General features: G+C 41.0%; 1 protein-coding gene and 1 long non-coding RNA gene across 4 annotated transcripts in view; one reads left to right on the top strand and one right to left on the bottom strand.

Moving 5' to 3' along the window:
* Positions 1-1,341: 1,341 nt before the first annotated feature.
* On the top strand, positions 1,342-4,504 carry LOC128633693 (uncharacterized). Its single transcript, XR_008397072.1, has 2 exons — positions 1,342-3,659; positions 4,250-4,504. It is a non-coding gene; the product is annotated as an uncharacterized LOC128633693 (long non-coding RNA).
* A 1,287-nt stretch (positions 4,505-5,791) lies between these two features.
* Positions 5,792-15,027, bottom strand: part of mafgb (v-maf avian musculoaponeurotic fibrosarcoma oncogene homolog Gb) — a 19,094-nt gene continuing 9,858 nt past the window's right edge. For 2 of the 3 annotated variants that reach the window (XM_017478462.3, XM_017478463.3), the window contains exons 2-3: positions 7,794-7,860; positions 5,792-7,706 (exon numbers count right to left, since the gene is read on the bottom strand). In XM_017478462.3, coding sequence (XP_017333951.1) covers positions 7,227-7,706; positions 7,794-7,829 — 516 coding nt within the window. In that variant the 5' untranslated portion in view covers positions 7,830-7,860 and the 3' untranslated portion in view covers positions 5,792-7,226. Of the gene's footprint in view, positions 7,707-7,793; positions 7,861-8,774; positions 8,911-15,027 lie in introns of those variants that run through there. The other variant, XM_017478459.3, reaches the window with a different exon arrangement.

Here is a 15,027-nt window from a genome sequence, read left to right as displayed (position 1 = left end):
TATCCACCCAAAGAGATAGATAGATAGATTCAAATGAATAGAAATACAAAGTGCCGGGAACGTTTTTTGTTTGTTTGTTTGTAATTGGCAAGACACGTGCATAATTACTGTGCACCGAGCGCGCGGTTGCATCACTAAGTAATAGTAAAGCTATTAGCAGCTGTGGATAGTGAAACAGTAGTGCAATACTGCAGCTCCAGCAGCGCTGTGACTCAATATCAAGTCTTACTGCTGTGGGTAGGAATAACCTGGCATGGTTTTTCTGATTGCCGTGCGGGTGTGAAAGGGTTATGCGTCGTAGGAAAATATTTATGAAATGCTCTTTGTGCTGTAGCATCAGATTTATTAAGAGCCATGAGCCTTTTATTCCTGAACTTTCCACACACAGAACCTAAATCAACCACTAAACCAATTCGATAAGATAACTGGGAATTGTTCTGAAGTGACTGACCTTTAAATTAGTAAATGAGCAACTTTTTTAAAGGAAACACGTTCGTGTAACTGGCATCATTTAAAATCCATTCAGGACAAGAAACCAGTCGATTCAACTTAACTAGCCTATAATAATAATTCAATAATAATAATAATAATAATAATAATAATAATAATAATAATAATAATAATAATAATAATATAACAGTACTTTAATGCCTACTGATCTCTACTTCCATGCCATTCAAAAAATCTCAGACAAATGCTTTAAGGCTTAGAGGCCAATATTTCAGACACTATTTAGTGCACACAATGAGGGGGTTATTTGTGATTCAGCCATGACACCGTGTTATCAGTCGTCTGGATACAGATCATAACAAAAAGTCCCTATGAATTAATAAATAGAGAGAGTCGGGAAAGTCATCTAAACCTCGGCAAGCACATTCCCTAATAATAACATACAACACCGGTAAGGACAAACACGAGATCTGTCATTTTCCGGTAATCGGACGTGATCAGCTGTCCGTGCTGTTGAGAGTAGCGGGCACGCGCGCTCTGGAACGCGCCAAGACACCTGCGCGGCCACGTGAAGCGGCGAGGTGCGTTCACGTGGATCCATCACGACCGTCATGTTTTTAACTGATGTAAAGCCAAAAATATGTCCGCCGAGAGGTTGTTCCAACTGGGTCACTCTCTACTGCTACATTCATTTCAAAAGCTCATTGGAAAAATAAAATGAAATGTGGCAGAGCTATTAATGAAAAAAAAAAAAAATCTAAACATGTGGTCTGTTGAAGAGATTCTTAATATAGACAAATTAGGTCATACATTCAGATCAAATTATACACACACACACACACTATAAATATTATATATATATATATATATACACACATATACACACACACACACACACACACACATATACACACATATACATACATACATACATACATACATACATATAATATATATATTAAATCATATATTATCATACACACACACACACACACACACACCCTAAGGCAACAGTGTTTTTCAAAATGTATTTATTGGTCATATACAAAATAAAGTAAGCTGTATATCAACAAACATACAGTATATACATCAATAAATTAAAAGACGCCCCGGACTGACTGATACAATTAATTTCATCATTAATATACCAATACATTATTTATCTACAAATTCCAAAAAGTACAATAACTTAGTTGATAAATACTTACAATTAAATGGACTTTTACTGTATGTATAATTCCCATACAAAGTACTGTGACAATTCATTACACCCCATACAGAAAAACAGAACAGATTCTTTTCATAGACAAAAAAAAGATGATACTTTCCATGTTTATTACCTCTCAATTTATAGCTTGAGTACTTTTTTTTTGGGGGGGGGGGCAACCCAAAATACATCACTCCAATGATGAGGTCTGTCATGTGGACATAGCAGTTTGAGTGATGGAGAGAACAGGGGAGACAATCAGGAAAAAATGAGAACAAACTAAAAAAAGAAAACACAAATGGTCTTTGAAAGGGGACCAAAAAATGCTCAGAATTGCTGCATACAAATTGATTTTGCATTAAATGATACATTTCTTTTTGCTTCATACAGGAGTGAGCAAGTCAACAAGCACCAAAAGCTGAAAGAAGCACAACAAGAGTGCCATCAATATACAAATGTATAAAATGTCCGACAGTATGTGGGGATCCTCGTTTTATTGATTTATGAGTCATGAATCTGGCAGAGAAGTCACGCGGCGTGATAAGCAAGTCCCAAACACCAATGGCAACGATGTTAACAGTTACAATAGCAGTGTGATAAGAGGTTAATGATTTAAACTGCCCATGGCGGTCAAATACAGGGAGAAATCTGGGTTTCTTGGTTAAACCTTAACAAGGGACGAGAGACGTGAAGAATTTGAGACTCATTTGTCTTTCAGAAGAAATTAAACCTTTCAATGCTTCTCCCAAGAGGCCTAAAGTGAAAAGCAACTGGGAACGCAACAGAGCAGGCAAGAACAAATAGAAGTCATTGGGTACGATGTATTAATGTAACTTGGCGTAGTTAACGCACTGCACTTACACTCCACAGGAGAAGAAGTAGGACAGTGTTGCATTTTTGCACAGCAACAGAAGCGGACACCTGAGACCAGAGCGAGCTCTCAGTCAGCCTGCTGCTTCCTACTGATCTGACAAAAGAGCCGGTTGTGGCTCGGGGTCAAATGGGTGCGAGTTGGTGGTTACACACACATTGTTCTCAGCAAGGTCATCTCAAGCGAGTGTCTGAGCCAATTCTGGAAGCTGTTCCCAGGATTGTCTCAGTTTGCTTTTAATATCCACTGTGTTCGGCTCCTGGGAGGTAGCACTATTTTTGAAAGGGGAAAAACGAATTGTAAGTGTATTTTCTATTTAAAACCACCACAAAAGAAGCCGTATTACTGTACCAGAGAATGTTCCAGAAACAGTTTTGAGGTAAATGTTAATTGTTGCATTGTTTAATGTTGATTGTTGCATTAGCTTAGTTGATTAAATCGTCAATCGCTGCTGAAGAAGAATCCAGCTTTGTCTGACCACCTCCAAAAACCTAAAACCAAGCTGGTCAAGCTTGTAGACCTTCTTTCCCAGATGGCAAGTTATTTTCTATCTTCCTTATCACTTGTCTATGCTGATCAATAGATACTTGAGATTTTCTACCTGCCTTACTGTTTATTTTGTTAAAAAATTATTTGTCTACGATGTAGCATTAGTGGCAGGAATTCAGAAACAGTTTCCTTCCACCAGCTGGCAAAGACGGTCTACCAGCTTGAGCAGCTCGGTCTGTGTTTTGGCATCTGGTAGCTGGATGTTTCAGCAGGAATGTGATATTTATACATGCAAATAAAGCGCCTTGAGAAAAATTAGACAAGCTGTAGCATTCACATAAATGGAAAAATGGAAACAGTCTCTCACTGTTTGTGGTTTTTAAAAAAAAAAAGAAAAGAAAAAAAAGAAACCCTATCTTCCCTACCGCCCACATTTGCATATAATTCATATGTTCACTTCTACACCAAGTCACCACGACGACGACGACGACGACGACAATGACGTACGTCAACGAGCCGAGCCACCCCGTCCTCCTCTGCCGCACGACAGGAAGAGGAGGAGTGCGAGTCTAAAAAGTATTAGGCAGTGGCGCTACCTGGAGTACAAGCACTTCCATGAGGAGCACGGCATTGTTTTCGCTAGTAAGCTAGTAGCATTAGTTTAACCCTTAAAAAACACACACACACACACACACACACACACACACACACACACGCACGCACATAAACGTCGTACAGAACTGCCACAGCTGATAGGAGAAACGCCACCACTGGTTACAAAAGCAACGCCAAAAATTGACCAAAGACTCCATTACAGAACAAATTCACAGATTAACCAGTCAGAGGAAGTTCGTTTTCTTCATTTACACAGATTTCTAATTTGAAAGAAAAAAAAAGATGAGTAGACCTACAATATTTCTTCAGACCTAAATGCCAAATAAGTCCAGATTAAGATGAGCTCATTATGGTTAAAGCCCCATCATCATTAACAGCAAACCTGAAGTGGACTGAGGTGAAAAAATTCAAACAGCGACACTTTGAGAACATGATATGATGCAGCCAAACATCCAACAAGTATTTCTGTGGATTTAAACTACAGTCAGTGCATTTAGTAACAGATTCTTATACATGACACTTGCTCATTTCGTCTTACACTGAATAGACCCATTTAATATCAGGATCATGGCGGCATTGCTCAGTGGATGTGTAAAATTCTTTTTTTTTTTTTAAAGATGCAGGCTACTGATAGTAGCTTTAAAGATCGGAGCACTCGCATGCTGTCTGTATCTGCGGATTGTCACTCAACACTGCTCAGGCTTACGAATACACCCCGGATTCAATTCATGTGCTGAAAATCAAGCCCTTTCTGAGATGAATCAGTTGTGATGGAGTTCAGGACCCCGACCCTGATCTCTAGAGACAGTGTACCATGATGCACATAGTCAGGGCTGGAAAAACTAAATAAAGAATGAAACTATTTTGGCTGGTGTAAAGTGTTTAAGGCCTAATTGAGTGTTTTTTTTGTTGTTTTTTTTGCATTGAACCTACTAACATTTGTTATGAAAAGGAAACTTGGAGGAATATGAATAGAAAAAAATCCCAAATAAAATTCAGTACCGTTACTGCATACACTGTAGAATATCTTCTCAGCATAATGTGAAAGGTATGATCCTTCACTATATGGTTTACATTTGTATTTCTTACATTTTTACTAGTGCTCCCTCAACCTACAGCTCAACATTAAACAAAAAAAAAGAGAGGCTTCCAAAATAACTTTTTTAAAAACACGAGAGAAAGGGAGAGCGAGACAGATAGAGAGAGAGAGAGAGAGAGAGAGAGCACATTGCTTCGTCCGTTTCGTTTTGCTCGTTGAAAATCAGTGCAGTGTCACTTCCCTGGCATTTCAAAACAAAATGACAAAAAATGAAAACAGAATACATTAAATAGAATCTACCATAGAAACAGTTTACACCAAAATATATAAAAAAAAATCACACATCACTAAAAAAGGACTCTCAAACAGAGGTGATGAGACCACAGGATCTTTAACACGCACCCCACAAACCTTCACTGTAGATCCACTTTCCTGAGAATTTGTCTTCTTCCTTAACTCGCTTTACTTTATAACGAATACAAAGAGTAAGAATAGTTGTTACTAAATGGGGCACAAAGAACCAGTGTTGCTGATGTCAAGGAAACCGTGTCCGGTCCCTTCGGCATTCAAGTGCAAAAGCACTCGACACTGCTGCTACACTTTAAGCCGCCCGGGACTGCTTTAACACACCGCAGACAAGCCGAACACTCGCTGCTGTTCCTGACAGGATAAGCCAACCATCAAAAACACAGTCTAAACCAATTTATAAAAATTTTCATAAAAAGATCTGACGTTTGAACTCAGTACAGGCTGTGTGTCAAATCAGCTGCACTGGGGAGGAGGGAAAAAAAACTGAAGGATTGTGGGTAACGTGTGTCCATCACCTGGGTTTGGGCAAAAAAAAAAAAAAAAAATAACAAAAGAGCATCACATCCAAAAACAGTGAACAGTACCATCAACTTATCACTTACACATCACACCACACGCGCTAGTCCACAGTTTTACGCGCCTAGTCACTAGAAAAAGCTATCGACTTCAATAGTTAAGCCACTTTTGGTACAATTGCAAAAAAGAGAGATATCAAACAACTTTATAATTCTTTTTTTTTTTTTTTTTTTTAAATGTTTTATAAATAATGCAAGATACTCTATGTGTGATTTTTTTTTTTTATATAAAATTCAAGACTCCACCATATAGACAAAGAATCTTATAATACGTTACGCAACGTCACAGCGACAGATTTTATGGTAAAGCTTGTGAGAGATTTCCGGTTTATGCAACCGGATAGTCCCCTTTTCAAATGTCTTTTTTATTTATTTATTTTTATTTAAGAGCAATCTTTTTCTGATTTTGTCTATTTGGTAAAGTGGACAAAATAAGAAGAGAATGAGTCTCTCTGGAGTTACTGGGAAGCATAAGACACACTAATAATAATAATAATAATAATAATAATAATAATAATAATAATAATAAAAGGCTAACACTTTGTAATCAACAAAGATATATATAGAGAAAATATAGTTTTGCCAGCATAAAAACACGACAAAATTTCATGAGCTCCACAAATGAAACTATATCAGCAGTTTGACATTCCACAACATAAAGATCTTATTGCCTTGCCAATAAGCTTCTGTTATAAAAGAAACAAATACTTTGTTTAAAAATTTATTATGAAAAAAAGGACTACCCAATCACATAAACTGGTCTCAGATATCCTGATAGCTACCATACGAATATCATATCCTCTCATTCTCCTCTCGTCTCATCTCACTTTTCAGCAGTGGCTGGTCAGTGCACGACATTAGGCAACGGTAAAGGGACGCAAAAGCGTGAAGAGTAGAGCGTGTTCAGTGCTGGAAGCATCTCAGAGTAGGAGATACGCCAGTGCAGGGTCAGTATAAACACAGGAAGAACACTAATACTCCACAACACGTCAGACTTGTGGGTCCTGGACAAGCTCTCTTTCCTAACTAACCCGGCTTTATAGGATTTCTTGTAAAAAATAAAAAACAGCCTCGTCTTTATTCCACGTCCTTGTGTTTATAAGCACAAGGTGGAGATTGAAAGTGTACAAAGTGTACGTCTGCTTTGTGACCGAGTTCTCTGACACAAGAAAAGAATGGACGTACAAAACAGCAACACAATGAATTTCAAATAGTGCATACAGATCAAAAGAAGAAAAGAAAAAAAAAATACACTTGGGCCCTAAAGTCCAACAATATCATACAAAAAAAACACAATAAAATATAAAGACTATAAATCCAGCACTCATTGCAGTCATGAGGGACAAAACAAACAGTTTTGCTGCTTCTTTTTCAAATTCTCATTTTTCTGGAAGCCCAGTCGTCCTAACTGTCCTTGATGGTGATTTTGGTTTGGAAGTGTGTCTACAGAAAGATACTGTACTGACCAATTCAAGTGGAAGTAGGAGGGTGTGTTGAGGACACCAGTCCTCCATGTCAGGCTCCATCTCAAAGAAATCTGGAACAATTTGCATCAATTTGACCACTTACTGAATCTGTCCCGTGCCTAAATCGTGATGCACTGACCAAGCCCCTTTCTCTCTTCTCACTCACTCACCCCTCCTCCTTTCTCTCTCTCCTCACTGGCCTGTACTAAGACCTAGCATCTGTTTTGGACTTGACTATCGTGATGACGCTGGTGGCGCCCACCTTCCCCGGTACAAGCGGCCCAATGACGGAGGCCAGAGACCCGCGGGCGGAGACGGGAACAGGCGTGTTGGCGATGGGCACTGCAGGAGCACGAGCCACAGTCCTGGCGAAGCTCTGCAGTGCCTCATATTTGGAGCGCAGGGCATCGAGCTCGACCTTCATGCTGGCGTTCTCCGAAGCGAGCTTCTCTACCTCCTGCTGGAGCTCGGCCTTCTGGCGCTCGAGCTCCTCCTTCTGAGTGACACGCTTGACTCGGCAGCTGGCGGCATAGCCACGGTTCTTTAGCGTGCGCCGTCGCTGCTTCAGCTGTACGATCTCCTCCTTGGAGAGGCCACGCAGGTGCTGGTTGAGCTCGCGCACCGACATAGACACCAGCTCGTCGTCTGTGAGGCTTGTGCCATTCTCGCCTGGTTCCCGCTTCACCTGGAACACAAAGGGAGAAAGTGAGGGATGATGTAGAAAATGGTGAAGGGGAGATTTGAAAACAGTACAGAAGAATACGTGACACACCTTCAAGGCTTTGTTTCCCTTGTTAGTGGTCGTCATGCCACGAGAGCCGCTTGTAAACCACACAGATCTGTGAGACAGGAAACAGATATGTTTAAAAACGTCTTTAACCCACCAGTTCTACAAATCATACAGTACCGACTTTACAAACTCACCCAACCCCCCACCACAAATAAACTAGTTTTTATATTTAGCTGCAACTGATATAATTTCAAAATAAACTGCACACTAAAGTATTCTCAGTTCCTCCTAGCACGTGTACCATGAACTAGTTACCTTTCTCTAAAAAGAAACCTGGAATAGTGAAAGTGGCAGCATGTAACCGCCAGCTTCCTGTCTCCAACTTCCTGTGTGGCTCTAGTGGTTGGAAACCTTCACTCAAGTTCGAGAACACCTTTTTTGATGAGCGTTCTGCTCGTCGCTGATAGGCTGGTGAACACCCAACCGGGGGAGGAGCCAAATGGTACAGGAGGAAGTGGTAGAATGGGCAACAGGCCAGGGGATTACCAGACAGTAATAGACTAATTAGACTGCGCTCACTCGTTTGTAAGGAGTAACAGGAGGGACTTTTAATTGTAATATTTCACAAACCAATGTTAAATCATAACAAACGAAAATGGAGCTATCTTCAGAAAATGTGTTTTCCTTTCAACGTAATGTTTTAGAAACAGAATTCTAATTTTAAATAGTTTTATCTGTTTAAAAAGTATTCACTTTAGGACAGCCTTTTTCATTTGGTATACATATACACATGGCTACATAATCCAGCTCAGCTGCGACAGCTGAATGAACACTTATAGCTGCTCAGCCGTTTTTCATTAAAGTGACAGCTTAAAAAACCCCAAACCGACATCTTAGTTCTCCTTTTTTTTTTTTTTTTTAAATTGAATTAGGGGAAACGGGCACCTATTACAGGAAACAAAGAAAGGGAAAGCAACATGTAAAATGTAACCAAGTTCAGTCCACACACAGACACACACTCACGTCTTTACAATGGGCTTCATTGAGGTGGGCACAGGGATGACACCCCTGCAGCACCGGGGTGTTCCCATGAAGAGCAGCCATTGTTCCAGCTGCCATCATGGGATCGAGCGAGGATGATTCTGCACATTCCTTCACATCCCTCAGCCGGCACCACGCCCTCAAACATCAGAGCGCAGCATTACTAACAGCCACCAGAATCAAACAAACCCCAGAGCAAACAGAAGATGTGACCCTACGACCCGAGCTGCATCTCAAATCGCAGACTACACCCTAATACTTTAACGTATGTACAGCGTACTAACTCGTATGAGAATCCATGCTAATTAAACCTCTTGAATGATGAAAGGATGATTGATGGCAGACTTCGTTTCTTCATCCTTGTAGCAATCCTATCCAATTAGTTTCATTGTAATAACTGAATAATGAGCCGGTCGGGCAGGCAAAAAGTTTCAACAACCGCAGGGGAAAAAAAAAAAATCCTATAAACAAAAGTTTGCCTTTAGCACGCATGTTCGACACTGCAACTACATCAAGCTCCTAATTGGTCTGAATCACACATGCCACACACGCCAGTCGAGGTGCGATCTGGTTGACGGTAGAACTATTTTTACTAGCTTGATTCATTACCATGAACAGATGACTTTTCGTTTCAGAAATCAGGAACACACAGGTGGAAACAGAGACAAAATTGAGCAGAATAAAATGCAGTGCCAAGCAGTCGTATCCCTCTCCTGCGTTATCTCTCTGTTAAACATTTCAAGAGGAAATAAACATGATAGCCAGACTCGAAATGTTTTTTACTTGCTATGGGATGAGAGAAAACGACAGCTTACAGTATGCCGTGTGTGAAAATCCCAGGAGATCGTCAAGTTCTGAAGTTCAACCAAGTTCAACCATGCCACGGTCACAGTCACCGAGATCACATTTTTCCCCCTTATTCTAATGCTTGATGTGAACATGACCTGAAGCTCCTGACCTGTATCTGAATGATTTTATGCATTGCACTGCTGCCATATGACTGACTGATTGGATCGTTGCAGGAATGTCCAGGTGTACAGGTGTTCCTATTAAAGAAGACAGTGAGTGTATATACTTATTCTATTAAAGACAGACGTATTCTTTAAGTAAGTAAGCAAATCTACTTTTCTCATCTCTCCGATGTACAGGTTTCTCAACATCAGATTTAAAAGCCCAAGATTTGCATTTCACACGAAAGGGCTTTCAAAGAGGGCTTTTCATTTATTTAAAGCTGTCATTCAATGGGAGGACACGAGCGAAGTCAGACGCCGTTGACCTTCGTCTCAGTAGTAAACACACCCGGTGCATATTAAGAGTGTGTGTGTGTGTGTGTGTGTGCGTGCGTGTGTGTTGGAGGGAGTCATTTCCTCGCAAAAGCTCGCAAGAAGAGTCTGCATAAGTCCTGCCACCAACTACACCAATTTCCAGCACCGGATCACTGGGGCACAAATACAGCTCCGAGTAATGAGAACCTACTAATCCCAGAAGGTCCTATGCAAGAGTGTGAGCAAGAGAGATAGACAAGTGCGTGTTTTATCCTGCGCAGGCCGGCTAAAATCCCTCCGTATGGAGCAGCACGCTGGGCCGCAGGCTCAGGATTAGACTGATTAACCTGTCTGTCTCCGTCTCAGCCTTGGGAACACAGAGGACAGGCAAAAGCAACAAACAGCGACACAGCACGGCAAAACAGATCCCTTTTATTACGTTTAACAGATGGCCAAAAAAAACACAAAAAAACCCAAAAACAAATGTACTTGCCCTTTTGTTTGGTTAACCTGTAGAATCTCTGCCCATTCTTACAGAAAATCTATTAAAGTCTATTAAAAATCATACACACTTTAATAGGAACACCTGATCATTCTTTCAATTCAATTCTTATCTGTATAGCACTTTTAACAATGAACACTGACACAAAGCAGCTTTACAGAAATCCACATATAAAGATTTTTATTTCAATGTATCCATTTCATGCACGTATTCAATCAGCCAATCATATGGCAGCAGTGCAATGCATACAATAATGCAGATACAGATCAGGAGCTTCAGTTCTTGTTCACATCAAACATCAGAATTGGGGGGGGGGGATGATCTCAGTGACTTTGACCATGTCATGTTTGCTGGTTTCAGGATTTCAGAAACTGCTGATCTCCTGGAATTTTCATTCACAACAGTAAATATAAAGAGTCCACACAGGATTTCACAGAGTTTTTTGTGACTGTTGCAGCCAAAAGCGCTCGATTCTGCTGCGGATTTTTTTCTGAATTTGCGATGCAATTGGCTAATATTTTATGTTTTTTTTTGTTGCAGAAACTACTTGAACTGGTGAAATTGTTTTGCATGGTCTTTCACAGTGATGTCTGTTGGTAAATGAAACCTTCTAGCTCTACTCAGAATCAACAAACAAGAATCTAAAGGGGTTTTAGCTGAATGCGCGTTGTGATGATGTCACATGGTTCATCAAGGCCAAAATCTGTGGAAAATCTGAGGTAATTTAGAAAAATTCTCAAGCTACTGCGAATATTGTGGTGTTTCCCTGATTTTGTGGTAATTTCTGCGTTCACAAAAAAAAAAAAAAAAAACCCAAAAAACATTCAGTTAGAGGCAGTGATGTGGGCGGAAACGCCTTGTTGATAAGAGAGGTCAGAGGAGAATGGCCAGACTGGTTCATAGGTCATAGTAAGGCCATGGTAAGTCAAATAACCTCTCTTTACAGCCATATCAAGCAGAAAAGCATCTCTGAGGCTACAACAGAAACTGGACAGCTGAAGATCAGAAGATTGGACTTTTGTTAGTACACATCTTCAACTGTCCACTTTCGGTGCCTGAATAATGGCATGAATGAGCAGGTGTATCTAATAAAGTGGACGGTGAGTGTGTATAAGACATGTTCACATCAGCAGGTTAATGTACAGACCAAAATGCTGAGCTAGAATTCCAAAAACGGGCTTGTGTTACATAATTACGTATATCTCTGAAGACGGACTGTAAGTAATTACGTAATATTTTTCAATTGCTGAATCAGTTTGTAATGCAACCGAAAAATGCCAAAAACTGCATTTATCATTGTGTGTGTGTGTGCGCAACAGATTTAAGCGGCACAGAGCATAAATAACCCAAACCTAATCAGATTGCAGTACCAGAGCAACCAGCAAACACACATAAAGACAGTTTCCCTCTTGCATTCTTCCACTACACTGTTTTTGAGCAAAAGCATCTCTACACAATAGACCAGATTAACACACACCAACCTGAGGGGGAGGGGCTTCATCTTTATCAGGCCTCGTCTTATTTCCCTAGTGCCCGACCCCCATCCCCCATCAGCCCCTGCTCTGTTAGTGCCGCCAGCCAAAGACCCACCCCCCTGTACCATGCACCAGCCTGCCACACACACACACACACACACACACACACACACACACACACACACACACACACACACACACACACACACACAAAACCTCATACACAGCACTACCTCACACACTCGCAAGTCCATTGAGAACACCAAAAAGGTTAGGATGATTTAGGACAACATGTGTAGACGAACGAGGGGAAAAAATAAAAAAAGGGACATGTCCATATGGTGCACACAGCGGGCAGCGTCTAGCCTAAATTTCAATTTCAACCCATGTGGACTAAATAGTGCAGCATGCAGCAATTGGTGGCTACGTTCGAGCAGCTGTTCTGTGCCAGATCAGACTGGCATCTTCAGTGAAAGACTGAAAGAGGACATAATAAAGAGGCAGAACTGTAGGATAACACACGTGTACACACAGACACACACACACACACACACACAGAGGAATATATAGTGGGAATTGACTTTGAAAATGCATGAGAGAGATCACACAAAAAGCACAGAAGGGCAACATCATAACTCCTTGCTTTCATCCGACCACCTACACACACACACACACACACACACACACACACACACACACACACACACACACACACCACTTACAGTGATTCTGTTTAATATTCCTCTGTGAGGAGAGGTCACCGACAAGAAACGGACGTCTTCCTGCTGCAACAACACACCTCATTACCTCCGATAAAGGACTTACACTCCTGTAAGAGTGTGTGTTTTATTTTATTCCGTGGATAAGTTCATGATAACGGCTGGAATTAAGACTGAAGTCATGATTTTGCACGATTGTTCGGACAATATAGAAACAAGTAGCTTTATTGTTCATGTTGCTGTTTTAAATCCACAGAAAATAGCCTTTTGTCAGGGTTATAAATTTAAATGCCTACATGCAGTATGAACTCAAGATAGACATATCGAAATGGAATAAATACATTTAGAAAAAATCATTTTAAAAATTAAGATTAAGACAACTGCAGTAAACAACAATATTTTATTCATTTCTGGAATTCTTTATTAAAGTTACATATAAATAAGTGTAGTATACACGCATATGTAGTTATGCAGCATATATTATTAGTGATGTGTGTGTGTGTGTGTGCGTGCGCGCATGTTGGAAGGAGACGGCACCATAATTTGTGAGAAAGATGAAGAAGTGTGCTGAGGTGGTCATAGTGGCTTTTTGCAGGCGTACGCTAAATTCTTCTCCATCAGCCCTCACACCCCTGACTTCTCTAGAGTTAAGTCACACACACACACACACACACACACACACACACACACACACACTTGAAGGGGATGAGGGACAGAAAGCGCTGAGCATGAGAGAGCAAGAAAGAAAGAAAAGTGCCACTGAACAAAAAACAGGTCTAGAGAAGCACACGAAGAGACCGAGAGGAACAAAAGGATGAAGACAAAAGAAAAGTTAAAGCCAGGAGCTGTACAGAGAGAGTGAGAGATTGAGCACATAAGAACCAGTGTGAGGAGGGAGAGAGAGAGCATGTGTGTGTGTGTACATATACATACACACACACACACATTATATATACACACATATACATACATACATACATACATACATGTAGATTATATATATATTAATATTATATTTGTGTGTGTGTGTGTGTGTGTGTGTGTGTGTGTGTGTGTGTGTGTGTGTGTGTGTGTGTGTGTGTGAGCTGGAGGGGGGTTGGAGGAAAAGAGCCCAGCCAAAACTGCATCCTCAACACATTTGTGGGAGCTTAGAGGCCGGGGAGGAAGATTGGGGTCGCGCCGAGGGGAGAAAAGCCCTGAACTCAGCAACCAGAGCAACTAAAACCGCCAATTAGAAAAAGTTCCTACGCTTATCCTCTGCTACAAAACTGCAAGGCCGTCAACACACCACTCGGCTATTGCTGAGACAACCAAACAAGCCCAGCAAGGGCCAGGACGAGAGGTTCAACAAAAAAGGGACAACAGAACAGATGGAAGAGGAGAGTTCGGCAAAAAGGGGGAATAAAAATGGAAGTGCGTGACAGTTTGGCGTTCTGTCCAAGTAGAAGTGTGTAATTAACTGAACGGGAGTTCGGCCTCTGGAGTAGGAAGTATAAAGTAGTGGTTTCCACCGCCAGTCCCTATTCATGCTCTAAACCAGCGGTCACTAGCCCTGTTCCTGGAGATCTACCTTCCTGAAGACTTTAGCTCCAACCATAATCGTGCCCACCTGACCATCTAATCATTGCCTTAAGAAGCTCTTGTTCAACTAAAACAGGTGTGTTTGATTTTGGTTGGAGATGAAACCTACAAGAGGATAGATCTCAAAGAAGAGGGTTGGTGACCACTGTTCTAAACCATGCTCTGCCTCATGGAGAGTGAGGTGTCACCTGTTAAACCTGCTGTGGACATGGATGTCCCGAGCAACTTCTCTACACTCGGGTCAGTGGGCAAAGGTTCCTCTATCAGGCTGCAAAATCCAGACTGTTTAACTGAAAAAGCGAGACAGAGTTGTTAAGTGAATGGAAGACGGAAGCAGCGTCATAAAGAGTGGTGGAGTAAAAAGAAAGTATAAATTTAATCTCCCATGTCCAAAAGTAAGTCTCCTGAGTGGTACAACACAAAAGTGATTGTCCTGTTGAACAGAACTCCGAGGTTTGAATCCTGACAATGCCACAGCTATCCATGGCCAGGAGAGCAAGAGAGGACGTGCTCTCTGGTTGGGAGGGAGAATATGCTGTCACTGTCAACCACAGTGACATTAACCAATTGTTCTGTGAACCAGCAAGAAGGCAAATAGTGCTTTCCTTTCAGTGTCTTACACTGCCCTGTCTTACACCACAGCCCAATGATTGGACCTTTGCAAAGTCCATCAAATTATCATAGGAACTTCAG

This window comes from Ictalurus punctatus, chromosome 10 (genome assembly GCF_001660625.3).
Source record: "Ictalurus punctatus breed USDA103 chromosome 10, Coco_2.0, whole genome shotgun sequence".
NCBI classification, from domain to species: Eukaryota; Metazoa; Chordata; class Actinopteri; order Siluriformes; family Ictaluridae; genus Ictalurus; species Ictalurus punctatus.
The sequence above is the reverse complement of the archived record's forward strand: the minus strand, read 5'-3'. Positions and strand labels throughout refer to the sequence as shown.